Genomic DNA, 14,455 nt, shown 5'->3' with positions numbered 1-14,455 from the left:
TTTGGACTGAGAGGGGCAGACGACCGTGGACCGGCTTTTAATGACCAATGATGAAATTAGAAAATAAAGGTAACCGATTTTGTGGAGCGGTGGCCATGCCAGTGTGTTCGAGCTCATACAGCGAATTACCAGGTGTGTCCTATGGAGTCCGGGTGGAGGGGGCTGGGGAGGGCGTTACTTATCCAACAGTGAAGCAATGTTGCCCTCTGGTGGTCATATAGAGAACTACTGTGTCGGGTCCATCAGATTACCAAATGACCGATAAAGAACTTTGTGTCCATCAACTATAAAAATAAGACGAAGCTGGCTCGCAGGTATCCAGTGTCATGGAAACCCACCGCTGGATACAACAGTCAAGGAGACATCAATTAATCATTCAATCAATCATCATTAATTGGGTACGTGTGCCACAGAAATACTGCAGTGTTACGTGTCAGGTTTAAAAGGCAAAGTGTCATTCAAGGCCAGGCGTCAGACACGGAGTCGGTCGGCTGAGCAAGAGATCAGTGCGGCTTCGGAACCGGATTCACTGTACCCCGTGTGCCCTGTGGCCCTTCTGTTCCGCCATGGGGGTTTACATTTTAATCCCTCTGGGTAAATGTTATTATATTTACCGTTTATGCAAATGAGATGGACTGAATTCACACGCGTCCTCGTCTTCATGTTCTGTTACATATCCTCCTTGGCTGAATAAACCGGGATTTTAAACTTTTGTGGGCTTTAGTCAAATTCAATCCAAATAGGCTGGTTGCCATCTTTCAGCATTGGTCGAGCAAAATGATATATATTTGGCCTGATGGACATTAGCTTAAGATAGTTATCCATTGTTTGATATAACCCAGTTGAGTTATGAATCAAAGTAAACAAAGCGCATTCTCATGCTTGTCAGTCGCAAGTGGATCCAGCAGAAATAATCCAGTTGCGGAAAATAATGTAACGTCAGCAGTTGCCATTCAGGTTCCGAAGAGCTTCGTTCTTCGGTCAATGTACATCAGGTGCACATTGACCTTAAGTCATCTGAAATTTAATACAAGAGGCATGGGCCTATTTGTTCACGTTAATTTGCATTGCCAGGATTAAAGAAAGTAGCCACTATCTAAACTTTTGGCATCTGGTTAAAGTCAGGGTTAAACCCTCTATCCTTTCGAAATTGTACGTTTCCAATTTTTCTAAAAAACCTTCTTTAAACCTACTGAAACACAGACAAGACAGCGTACTTATATGTAACCTTAAAATGGGACTGCTGATACTTCACAAACAATCAGGAGTCAGAAATCATCTGTCAATGCAGATGTTATTCATACACAACGGACACTATTAAACTCACAAGAAAATCTCCCTGTGAGCCACAAGAAACGGTTTCAGCGAGTGTGACCGTTAAATGGTTTCAACCGATAAGATATTTTACTGATATATATATATATATATATAATACAATAATTTTAAGTGTAAAGTTTTACCAGATCATTTTGACCATGCCACTACACTGCAATGAACAAATAATAATTGTAGTGAGTTTTAATTATATTGATGAATTTAGTGAGCACTAAAATAGTTCACTGTTGCACTTCTAGATCGGTCCCTTTTGTGACCAAACAACAGACTGTATAAAAATTACCCAATAGTAAATATCATAGGTTACTGAAGTGCTCCCACGGAAAACAGTGAGTCATTAGATATTCAACCGAAAGTCTATTATCATTAAGGATCTAGGGAAGATATCCATTTGGCTGAATTTTATTTGTATACCCAGATTTGAAATTCCAAATTCACCCAAACACCGGCAGATTAACACCAACTAGAACTAGAAATTGTGGCTATTTGTCGATGTCTACATAATTGACGGGTTTTAATGGTGAAAGCGACGTAAACTTATAGCCTCTGCCATAACAATAGTCCTGTCCACACACATCTAAAAAGCTTATGGACCACAGTGTCGCTCCGTTGTTTAGTATGCGCCATGATGAGGCTAACCCGATAGCTTCTGGTAGCTTCCATCCTCACCTACACACACCACAATATACACAAATACATTAAAACCTCATATTTGGGATACTTACGAGTCCTTCGATCTGGATCTGCTTGACAGGCGAGTCCAGGGTGCCGGTAGAAGACACAACGGCGGTCGCCGCCGAGGTGGAGTCTTTACGTGAAGCCATGATCGGGGAGCTGAACCACGAGAAAAGGCGGAGCTGTGTAACGGACGGAAACTTCCGCTATCAGTCCGTTAGATTGGTCGTCCGTGTAGGGATATTTGTTTTAATTCATTCGTTCCAGATGATACATTTAGTGAATGTTGGGAGACGGATATTTTTTATAAAAAGTAAAAATAAAAGATAAACCTGAATAGTTGGTTCAATAAGATGACTCAAATTCTAAACATGATTCGCCGTTTTAGTTCCCACTTCTCAGATTCCTTTATTCCAAAATAATGGGATCCTTATAAATGGACCGGTTGGGCCCTCATGTCCCTTCACACGGTAATACTGACGTATTTGAAATGGGGCTACATTCGTGTTATTAATGTGCATATTACTCCCTTTAAATTTGTTTGAGTGCGAAGAGTTCTGTTGGCTAGATCACCCCTATCCATTGATGTGTTCTGGCTACCATGGTGTTTTTTTTGGCAAGGTTACAAGGTTTCAATGACAGTGTGATGCCTTCATCAAAACTCAGAAATAGTATCTCCATGGCAGACACTAGGGTTTCAAACGTACAAACTGCCAGCAATGAGTTTAAATACTCTGGTCTATTCAGATACATCCTGGCCCTCTTTATTAATCAAATCTGGTAGACATTAGACCAGTCCTCTTTGGACTTAGAGCCTAAACATAAATCTTTTAACTCATCTTTTTCACCCCTGAAAACCAGGTTCATACTCAAGTACAAGGCATTAAAAACAAATTATTTAAAACACGTTTATTTTAAATTTTTACAGATGTATCACAACAACTAGAAGTTACCCAGAGACTAAAAATGTGGGATACTGAACTTAACAAGTACATAGCTAGTTACATAATGCAAAAGTTGAATAAGCATGAATGCAGAAGTACAAAAACATGAAAAACAAAAATCCTGCCAGAATTATACAACTGAAGTTCGATGCCCATTATAATTCGCCTACCCATATTTCAAACTTATGATTATATTGAAGTTTTGAGGACAAGTGCAATGAGGGAGCTTAGAGTGAGTCGATTTTATGACAAAAATGAGAGAAAACGACAGTACCTTTCCGCCACATTTACAGTGTTCATTTAATTTCCTTTCAAACAAGGGGCACAGCCTCTAGGATCTGACACGTTTCAGGAAGGCTTTATGTTTATGCACAAGTGGGACAAATTTGTGGAAACAGATTATGTGGGAACTATGTTTCGATGCGAAAAGTACACAGGGGTTGACTGAATAAAAAGGGGCATGTCATAAATATAGTGATAGACATTCTTACTCTTACACTCCCGTTTAAGAAACCAAACGAATACTGCATGATTCATTTTGTAGTAGTACTGTTAAATCCTATTTAAATTTTATTTGTCCCTGACCCTACCCCCTCCCTTTCAAAAAATAAAAAAACATTTGGGCCAACAGAAGAAAAAAAAAATAAGAACAGTTCAGTTAAAAATATAAAAAAAAAATGTTGCAGGCGGTTATTGTTTAAATGAGGTCGAATCTTGGTCCAGCGCAGGCGATGATGTCGCTGTAGGGCTCCGTCTGGGTGATCTCGATGGCCTGCTGCTTCTTCAGCACCAGGAAGCTGTAGAACTTGGCTGCAGCCTGCTTCCTGTTGTTGCTCCGGCACAGCTCCAGCAGGCTGACCGAGTCGGCGCCAGTCTTTGCCATGACGCGCTGAAAGAACGAGGACGGAGAGATCAATCAGTGTCAATAGATCACTCAACTCAAAACCGTTTCCTCCCTTTTTATTGATGGGGGCAAAGAAAAAGCGCCGTTGCATACAGGCAGCTCAAACACCTTCAATTTAAACTTTAGGAAAAGGTTGAAATACATGACATGAATAGGTTATCCATGTTATGTAGCAAAACAGATTTAACATTTAAATAAAGAATAAATGAAACAATGTAGGGCTGTGCAATTAATTGAATTTTGATCACGATTTCAATTCTTGGGTCAAAAGATCTCCAAATTAATAAAATCGAGTTGGAACGATTCTTTTGGAATTTTCCGTTGTCTGTGAGGTTCTGTGAAAGAGACGCGCATGCGCAATCCAGTCCCTCCCCCAGAGCATTCAACGCGGCCCCGCAAGCTGTGTGTGTGGGTGGTGACCTTATTCAGAAAACAGCGCGTGCGAGATGGCAGAGGGAGGACAGCCGCGTTTGCTCGATAAAAAGGGTAAAACGAGTTCTCTAATATGGCAACACTTCGGATTCGAAGAAGCCGACGAGGCACAGGCCCACATAATGTGCAAAATGTGCCACAATGTTATATCTGCACCCCTTGGAAGCACGACAAACTTGTTTAATGAAAGGCCCCGTCCACACTAACCCGAGTAAATCTACAAACGCATAAATATTCATCCGTTTAGCCCTTCCGTCAACACTAAAACTGAGAATTCCGACACTGAAAACGATGCTTTTCGAAAACGATCGCTGAGGTGGATAAATGTGAAAATGCTGGGTTCACGTTGTAGTGAGGACAGGGTAGACGGAGGCTTTCAGAAACGATATCGTTCGGTTGCCATGACGCTGCCACAAGCTTGCGCTCGAGACCGAGACGCTCATCAAAAAAATGGCAGGTGAAATGCAAATGATGATCTCTCTGTACAATGTACTAAATTATCTCTAGATACAACTCGACATATTGGCGCAAGCATATTCGTTGCTCCAACGCCGGAGGCGAGTGCTGTACTTGATGTTCTTAAGTGATGGTAAAAAACCCGTACTTGAAGCAGCGTTTCTGGACAAGACCGGGTCGAAAATGATTAACCAGCTGATCAACTGTAAATATCAGCTGATCGCACGCCTGTAATCTAAACAGAGAGGCGTGGCGGAGTTGCGTAACCATGACAACTGTTTATCAAAAATAATTTCAGTGTGGAACGTGGATGCAAAACATTCCGAAAATGATAGTGTGGACGGAGATCGTTTTCATTGCAGATGTGCGTTTTTACATTTACCCGGGTTAGTGTGGACGGGGCCTGAGACGCATTGGACAATGCGTCCAATGGGGAGGGACTTCCATTGGACAACTATACTATATTTGCCGATATCAAAAGTCTGCCGCGATACGATTTCGATTCAGGGGCATGAGGTCGATATGAGACGATATCAAATGCCCATTTAACACAACCTCTTACATTCACATCAACTTAATTATACTTTCATCATTTCATTTCTTTGCTCTTCCGGATATTTAAACAAAAACAATCCATTTTTAATACAAATTATAAAGTGCCACATTGCATTTAAGTGCAAAAGGATTTGTATGGCTTAAATTAAAGAGCCTGTAGTGATCTTTCATTTTGAACAAAGGCCATTCCCAACCTATCTGTGTGGATAGTTTTCTTCTAAACCGAAACATCCCTCGGAATCATTTTGGCTGTTAAGATAAACCGTCCTTGTTGCCAGATTGGACAAATATCCCGGCCCAATTTGACTACTTTTAATCATGTTAGGCTGGAAAAACTGTAAATCTGCCCAATTTGGCAACACAAAAACTGAAACCGAAACTAGACATCCTCGCTCTCACACATGCTGCTTGGCTTGTTTAACTGGTGAACGGATACGAGCGTCTTAGCGCACAATAGTTTCAAACACCCGCCCAGGGAGAAGCAAAATAAAAAATATCTCAAAATAAGAGCGTATTATACAGCGATATGCATCGATCGTTTGTGCGTTGCATCGATGCAGTTGGATCGTTCGCCCATCAAACGACGGATCGATCTACATCGATGGATCGTTAGACCCCTAATAAAAATGGTTGTCTTCAAACACCATTTTCACTATTAAAGTCTGCTGTTTTATAAACCCGTTACAGAGTTTGCATCTACAAAAAGAAGTGTTCCTCCTACCTGAATACCGTGGAGCATCTGTTGGGTCCTCTTGTTCCATCTCTTCTCCTCCTGATCCTGATCAGTACCCTGGCCTTCCTCATCCTACAAACGGGCAATACAAAAGAATACAAACTCAAAGTTAGCGCACGCAATGCAGAGACCCATGACCTAACCAAGCAGGCTTAGGTTGGTTGGATACTGGAGCTGGCTAATTGTTCTTCCTGACCTCCTCCTCGTCGTCGCTGTCTTTCTTGTCCTTGTCCTTCTCGCCGATCAGGTCCAGCTCTGGGACCAGCAGGGTGAGGTTGAGGCTGGGCTCCTCGGGGGGAAGGTCCACCACGGACATGTCCAACCTCTGGGTCAGTGCCAGGCGGTCGGCTGCTGCTGCAACGGGCTCCAAGGGAGTGATCTGGGGGAGGACCAGTACAATCGTTAGCAACGAGTCCGTCGACATCGAGCCATTGTATCAGAAGTAGAAAGATGTAGGGCTCCGCAATAGCGGTCCCTCTAATCAATGTTTTTAAAATTGATGATTTCAGCATTTACGCAAAATCTATATTATATTTTTAAAGAGGAGTAAACGGGTAGTGGCCTCAGTAATCGGTACTCACAGGGAGGGCGGCCTCCTTGTCGGCTGCCTTGCGCTTGACCCCCCGGGGGGTGGAGGGAGGGGGCATGACGGTCTCGTCCAGGGTGGTCCGGCTGCCCTCGATCGACGAGGCTCCGAGAATACTGGGCTCCTCCGTGATGGTCTGGTCTGAACAGAGACAAAACAGTCATTGAAAGGATCACGTTTTCTTCCGAGCTTTGCCTTCCATAACTCTCCCAGGAGAGGCAGACCTCCAACTAGTACAACACAGACACGACGCCTTCCAAGTAGACGTGGTGATGAATCACAGCAGGAGCCAACTGGGACGATGCCCACTCTTTCCTTGTTTCCATGTTACAACCAATCCATAATTGATTACTTTATTGGTTGCAAACAGGCAAGGGTGTTCATGTTATCCACTTGTTTCAGAGTATCTGTTTAAGGCAGAATGTGAAATTGCGTAAAACAATCACTTGAAGGCCAGCATGTTAATGCAAGGTCACTGAGCAACACATTGCAGGAGTTGGCACTACGAGAAGAACAGTTAAATTACATACATGGATCTACTGTGCATGTAATTGGGAAACCATGGTTTCAAGTCTAGAATGGGAACGGCGAGCTCTGCACAGACAAGACAATCATCGCAGAGGGCCCATCCGTTCCCACTGCGCCCATGTCGGAAATCAAACACATTTCAGGACAGATGACTCGTTAGGGACAAGATCACACACACGTTAAGTTTAGCGAGGGGGCTTACCGATGACATCTCTGTGCTGACTCATGATGTCCTCACGTGGCACCTCAGGGTTCTCCAGCTCCTTGAGGAACTCATCGAGACTGTCGGCCTCGCCGCCCTTCCTCCTCTTCCTCAGCTCGTCTGGCACCAGGGGTGTCAAGCAGCGCGTGAACATCTGGGAGGAGAGGCAGACAGAAGGGATTCAATTGTTTAAGTGCCACTACGACGTTGGTTTGAATGCAGAGTGTGCGCGGTACTAAAGGAAACATTTCAAGGGCACGCGTGCCCTACCATATGCTGAAGGGAAACGTGCGGTGCTAAATTATTCATCCGTGAAGACTGTGCCTCCTGCATTCCTCAAAAAAACTTAAAAGAAACCAACACTGCACCCATTGATGTAAAGAATGACCTACTAGCCTCTGTAACATTTATATCCATAGCAAATAAATGTTATATACATACACTCCAGAGCATATAGTCTTTTCCCCAACACATCCCTAATGTCCACCAGAATAACCTTATTGCCCCTCACCAATCTGAATTCAAGAAGGGCCACTCCACTGAGACGACCCTCCTTGCCATTGCAGATCAACTTCACACAACTTCACTCTCCCTTTGATGGACCTTTCAGTAGCATTAGACACAGAACTATCAGATCCTCCAAGAACTTGGAATCTCAGGCTCTGCACTCGCCCTGATCAAACCCTACCTCCCAGATCGCTCTTGAAGGGCGACCTGGAACGAGTGTGATAGTCTCACTGCTGGGGTCCCTCTGGGTTCTGTTCTTGGTCCCAGCCTCTTCTCTCGCTACACCAAGTCACTGGGTTCTGCATTTACCTAAATGGCTTTACCCGCCATAGTTGTGAAGACAACAAAACTTATCTTGTGTTTCCAAGAAGTCTGAAGCCCAGGCAGTGCCCGAATCTTTGTGTGTCAGGCCGACATAGCTCTCATTCACACACACCACCAGAAGCTCAATCTGGACAATACTACGATGCTCTTTCTTCCAGGGATGGCCTCTCCCACCCACGACGTCTCCAGCAATATAGAGGTTTATTTATAACAATCCTCTTCATATCTTGACACAAGCGGCAAGCGATCACCCGGCTCTCACCTTAAGCAGCCTGGCGTTCCAGAGGGGCTGTGCCGGGAGGGAGAAGAGCTTCTCCACACCGCCGGTCTCCTTCCACATCATCAGCTTCTTGGTGGGCGGGGCCAGGTCCAGGGTGGTGACGATGTCAGAGTAGTCGGACAGCTGGGCGCGGATGGTCTTGCTGTCCAGCTCCTTGACGCTGTCTACAATCAGCTTCCTCTTGCGCTTCGCCTTGGTCTCTTTCACTATTGGTTGAGAGAAAAATGAAATAATTCAAACGTACTTATATGACACACAGTGAAAGAAATTTGCAGTGTTGCACTAACACATGTTTTTAGTTTTTCCAGATTCAGCTTGGTACCAGGTGATAACTTGAAGACCCATTCCAATAACCTGGTGTATTCCTAGAGTTTGTGTTGTTCTAATTGTTGAAATGCTTGATGCCCTTCTGTGAGGTTCTCACCAGTAATGTCGATGGGCTCCAGAGCGAAGGCCTCCTCCTCGTTGGATACCAGGGTGGTCTGCTCGGTCTGATCGGCCATGGCTGGCAGGGGCTCTACGGGCCCTGAGTCAGGGCTGTCTGGCCCCGCTACACACAATCAAATTCAAAGAACAAAAAACATTTGATCAGACATGCGGAACATACTTTGTTATTATCAGATGGAATTATCTGCTCAAAACTATTTCAATTCAAACTGTGGATCATTAGATTTAAAAAGCAATTGAACACCAATGCACCAGACTGTAACTCCCCGTTCAGATATAAGGACAAAACGTGTCCCACAACAATGACGCGAGGGAGCTCTACTGACGTGACTGGAGGTTGTCAAAGTCGTCCTCGTCGTCTCCGTGGTCCGGGGGCATCAGGACGCTCTCAGTTATGGCCGGAGGGTCGTCGAAGATACCGCCACCATCCTCGTTACTCAGCAGTTTGTCCACTGGGGTAGTAAAAAAATAAATAAATAAAAAAAACCTTGTCAGAGCTGATATCGTAAAGATGCCTTTTAAATACTAGACGATCTCGATGTGGAAGTATTGGATATTTTCCCTCTTTAATTCAGTACCCGTCAAAGCCCAAAACCCCTATCCCTTTTTTTTTTAAAAAGGTTGCATTTGTGTTTGTCTTCATGTTGCCACAGCGCCACCATTACATTCTTTGTGGGGAAACAGATGCGTTTTCAGATAGTTAAGTGGTTACTTATTTTCTATTTATGATGTGGTATAAAAATGTAATACTCTCTGCCTAGTTAACACAATGTTCTACTTGTACGACAACACCAGCGCCCTTACCCAACATGCCGCCGTCACTGTTGCCCATGGGGTTGTCGCCAAAGTCGTCGTACTCCATGTGGTTGGACTTCTCGGGGAGGATGGCTGGACCGGGCTCCGACTCCAGGAGCAGGTTGGACTCTGTGGGGCCGTGCATGATGTCCTCCTCAAACGCACTGGCGTCACGCATCATCTCACGGTCGTCCATGCCAAAGTCAGCTGGAAATGGGTTAAGATAAGAAGGTATACGGTGAGACAAGTGATGCAGCAGCAAACTCAAAACATCAGAAAGCCTATAGAAAATGTAAAGTCTGAGCAGTGTAATAACACATCCCATGCAACTATCTATATATATTTTTTGGCTGGACATCTTAGGTCCTATTCAGGTCTCATGTAGGTGGGGAACACATGTGGGTGTTTGCAATGCTGTCCTGGTCTTACCAAAGTCATTGTCCTGCATTAGGCTGAGGTTGCCTACATCTTCCCTCATTGTAATCTCCTCTACTCTGCTCTGGTTCAGGGTAAACTGCTGGGCCACGTCGATGTCACTGGAACACAAGGGCATAGACTTGTTCATATAGCATATGTACACTGGTGACAAGAATGACCACACTTGGTGCTGAAATTGGACACACACACGATGATAAGCAGACTCACTCTAGGTCAGGCAGGGGTTGGTCGAAGTCATGGAACTCCTCGGGGAGGGTGATGGCGTTGTAGGCAGCCTCTCTGTTCTCCTCTGGCAGATCTACCACACCTGAAAAAACACAAGAACAAGAAGAAACGTCAGCATACTGGTTGGCTAGGCAAGGATTTTTCTGCGGGTGACATTAGGGCTGGGTATTGCCAAGTACCTCACAATTCAATTCGATTCTTTAGGTCTTGATTCGATATTGATCCAATTGCTTCGATATCGATTCAATAATACGTGCTCATGACAAAAATACCTAAATATTATTTAGAATTAACCATTTCAAAATGGATTAACCATTTCATTGTGCTTTAACTAGCAAAAAGGGAATACACCATTGTATAGTATTGTTCGGGAGCTAAACTTGCAGCATAAAATGCCCTATCTTAACCAGACCAGGTAAAGTCGCCTTCATACGGCCTACGGGAGCAGAACAGGTAGAACAGCTTTTCATGACACTGATGGACAGAGTGGAATCAGACAACTGTACAGCTGAAAGGTTTGGCTCATGGAACCAAAGTCTGGGTTCCCAAATCATGAGGATGAAAATGAAATGGGTGGTACCATTTAAATAAAGAAGTTATGTTTTGCATTTAGAATGTGTTCATGTGTAAAGATACAGCCAATTCAAGATAAATCTGAAGTAACTTGAAGTTCCCCACAAACACGTGAACAAATCCATATCTGAAGTCAAGACACGGACCTTCATACATGCTGCTCACCTCCTATCATACTGCTGTCAGGTATATAGGCCTATCATAACATGGAAAAATGTAAAAGGGCATGTACATTTAGACATACTCGCTTCTAGATTACAATGACTGAGTATGCTTTTTTTTAATGCGATTTCAAAGAAATTCTGAATCGAAATCGAATCCAGAACAAATAAATGCAGTGCATTGATGAATCGATATTTTTAGCCAGCCCTAGGTGACATGATGGATTTTATTATTGTTGGACCAATTTACAATAGAAAAGCTTCTTATAATAGAAAATATATCGTAAATATTGTTCAGTAAATGTATTATTATGGCTTGTTGTTGTCATCATGTTTGTGACCTGAAGTCAGAGTTGGGGAACCCCTGGGCTAGGCTTTGCACTCTTTTCTTCTTTGCACGTCTAGACAGCATCCCGACTTACAACCAGATCCCAGCCCCATGCCTCACCTGGTCTGAAAGCCATTTTGATCTTGATGAAAGCCTCGTTACAGTCAGCCAGCAGGTACTTGGCCTTCCTGTGGTAGATCCTCACCACGCCCAGCAGAAGGTGACCCGATGTCCGCAGAGCCATCTTCACCTGCAAGGAGCGGGGGGGGGGGATTTCTTTAGTTTGATGGCTCTTTCTCAAAAGAGGTCCACTTTCAACCGAGTTTTAACTCCAACTTGCTCAACCACTCGTTAGCACAGAATAAACTAACTTCCAACAAAACAACCAAAATGAGTAGCAATAACCGCAACCAAAAATGAATGCCTTCGTTGACAGCAGTTGGAGGCACAGATTTATATTTGTTTTTTTGGTAGGACAAGCAATAGCATCAAGAAAAGAAAATGGCAAGGAAAATAAGCAGAAACACTTTATAAAAAGGCAAAATTGAATTGAATAAGGCAATATAAACATCATAATAACAGTAGCATCACAAACCACTTGTTTTTTTTTCCAAAACGTGATGAGTTTATTCAACAACCCTATTGATGAGTTGGAATGATTAAGAGCTATTGCCATTATGTTTGTGAGTCGTGCAGCAACGGCAGGCGAGTGTTTACCTTGGGACAGATGATGCTCTCCACACTGCTCTCCAGGTTGCATTCAAACACGTGGGCCTTGGTCAGCTTCTTGTCCCAGTGGGCCGCCAGCCAGATCTTGGCTAGCGGCCCACGTTTACTCAGGACAAAGTGGGCGTAGAACATTGCCCCGGTTCCTGTCTCACACGCTCACTCGCACTGGGGGAGGTCTGTAAGGGGAGGAACAGGCGCAACAACGTGGAAATCAGTCTCTGGTTGTGGAACTGGCAATCATAACATCAACAACACACCAAATCAATCCTGAGTAAGTTCAATGCTGTCTTCCTCCAAATTACTTTGAGCTACAATTTTGCAGAGGCTTTCCCTTTTGTTTTGTTTGGTGAATGATCATCATGGCATTTAATGTGATAATACATTATTGAACTGAAGTACTGCTGATGTGGTAGTTGTAATGACCATGTGTGGGAGTAATTTTTCAAACTCAAAGCACTTTGTACAGACATACGAATACATGTTAATAGGAAAATGAATTCAAATCCGATGGTATGACTATTAGGGATGAAAGTAGATTCACAGAGAGAGGAAGACTAGTCAACAAGTTGGAGATTGATGGTTTTGATTATAATAACTGATCGACTGTGGTCAGGACCCCATGCACGTCATTCTATTTGATACCACATTAGCCGGCTACAGATAATATAGTCAACAAACTTGTGTACAACTTGAAAAACATACAGAAAAACAGAAAGTGCTCTCCAAAAGATCATCTAAACACGGAAGGGGGTGAGATTTTATAAAGTCTGTACAACGTTACAGTAGTTTTCACTGGAAGCCTTCTTGATGAGTTGATACGAGCAACACAGAGACTACACTCAGATGGTCTGCAAACGTTACTGGGCACTGGGATTCAAACCGGCCATTAATACAGTTTCCCAGCACGTTCTAATAAGTAGTGAATGTACATGGTTACAAGTAACATTAGGGACACCCCGATGCTAAAGAAAACACAACTGCAACACAAGAGTTCCGCCTTTTCTTCGCCACGAACAATAATAGATCAATAACAAAAGTCTCCGACCCACCGCACAAATTATTACATTATTATACGTTGGTAGTTTCGGTTGTTCGCGAGATCCTAACCGCCTCGGACGCGCGTGCTTATATTTAACAGATACAAAAAAACGCGCCATTGAGTGAATCCCGACCCAGAAAATAGTCGGCGCCATGTACGACCGAAACGATGGCCACAAGTGATTCATTGCGTCGCAAAAAACTGAAGAGTTTAGCTAGTTATTAACATCCCCGAGGTTTACCTGAGCGGCGGTAGTTTCTGAAACGCTAGAAAGGACGAACACGGTCAGTATAACGCAAAACGAGCCCACATGAGCGGGGAACAAGGCGCGCTTCTGACTACTTTTTCCTCTAGCTGCGTTAGCTGTTGGCTAACGGCTTCAAGTAGCTGAAAGGCCGCGATGGACAAGCCGACAGTGTGCATGCTCGTTCGCTTGTTTTGCTACATCGTTTCTAATAAGTACGTGTTTCCACGGTGAAAATTCTTACCTGTGCTACCCCCTTGACGGCGAAAGAAAAAATATATTATGTAATTTCTCCCAGCGAATTCTCCCCTGTTGTACTCATTAAAAGAGCCAAGATGGCGCCAGTTGCCTTCCTCCCGCTCAGTGGCGTCCTTTTAAATCAGCAGGATGTTTACACTCAAACATGGCGGAGGAGGAGTCCCACATAAGCTCTACAACGCTGTGTAGTCTACATAGGGGGCGATAGAGCACACTTTGGATGGTTCATAGGAACCACCAAATCGGGGGGGGGAAATTGGGGAACATTATGTACATGTGTTTTGATTTGATCAAGAATAAACGATTACACATTCGTTGCTTTTATGATTGACGTTACGGTGTTTGCAGACGCGTGGCATTCGAACACCAATATGAAGAGTAAGAAAAATAGTAATATAGCATATGCGAGTTTTTATCATAAAACTTACAAATGGAAATATGGACTCCTTATTAAAAGGCTTCCTGCGTGTAAACCATCCTGCAGCAGGTATTTTAAAACGGAAATGGAGAAAGCATGCTGATTGAATGGTCTCGAAACTAATGTTAACCGAATTTGCCTCGCATGTATATACAGCATCTGTTTAAAAATGAAAATAAAATAAAGAAGTGACGTTACTAATAACCATCCCAAAAAGACACTTAACATCTCAATGCATGCCTCTATCCCATTTCACTCGATTTCACAGAGTAGTGTAGCCAAATCAAATAGCCTAGGATAAATCATTAATGTTAAGAATGGGCATGCAGTAGCTCTATA

At 43.5% G+C, this 14,455-nt stretch overlaps 2 protein-coding genes across 2 annotated transcripts in view; both read right to left on the bottom strand.

Annotated features, from left to right (window-relative positions):
• LOC307072035 (eukaryotic translation initiation factor 3 subunit H) overlaps positions 1-2,175 on the bottom strand; it is a 50,888-nt gene extending 48,713 nt beyond the window's left edge. Inside the window, exon 1 of the mRNA XM_079731194.1 lies at positions 2,061-2,175. Coding sequence (XP_079587320.1) covers positions 2,061-2,159 — 99 coding nt within the window. The 5' untranslated portion in view covers positions 2,160-2,175. The remainder of the gene's footprint in view (positions 1-2,060) is intronic.
• Positions 2,176-2,904: 729 nt separating this feature from the next.
• LOC307073980 (double-strand-break repair protein rad21 homolog A-like) lies at positions 2,905-13,823 on the bottom strand. Its single transcript, XM_079733954.1, has 14 exons — positions 13,685-13,823; positions 12,146-12,333; positions 11,549-11,678; positions 10,349-10,448; positions 10,133-10,239; positions 9,713-9,910; positions 9,235-9,360; positions 8,886-9,011; positions 8,444-8,667; positions 7,351-7,504; positions 6,616-6,761; positions 6,231-6,413; positions 6,023-6,106; positions 2,905-3,843 (listed from the first exon to the last, which is right to left on the bottom strand). Exons 2-14 carry the CDS (start codon positions 12,287-12,289, stop codon positions 3,652-3,654), a joined length of 1,914 nt encoding a protein of 637 aa, XP_079590080.1. The 5' UTR covers positions 12,290-12,333; positions 13,685-13,823; the 3' UTR covers positions 2,905-3,651.
• Between the last annotated feature and the right edge of the window lie 632 nt (positions 13,824-14,455).

Source organism: Pollachius pollachius (genome assembly GCF_949987615.1).
Source record: "Pollachius pollachius genome assembly, chromosome: 1".
In the NCBI taxonomy this organism is placed as follows: domain Eukaryota; kingdom Metazoa; phylum Chordata; class Actinopteri; order Gadiformes; family Gadidae; genus Pollachius; species Pollachius pollachius.
The sequence above is the reverse complement of the archived record's forward strand: the minus strand, read 5'-3'. Positions and strand labels throughout refer to the sequence as shown.

Bases quoted from the DNA above. Each gene is read 5' to 3' on its own strand.
- LOC307073980 (XM_079733954.1), bottom strand. From the start codon at position 12,289: ATGTTCTACGCCCACTTTGTCCTGAGTAAACGTGGGCCGCTAGCCAAG. The intron at 9,012-9,234 runs GTCAGTAGAGCT...GATTGTGTGTAG, and splicing joins CTTTGACAACCTCCAGTCAC to CGGGGCCAGACAGCCCTGAC. The intron at 6,414-6,615 runs GTGAGTACCGAT...GTCCTCCCCCAG, and splicing joins ACAAGGAGGCCGCCCTCCCT to ATCACTCCCTTGGAGCCCGT.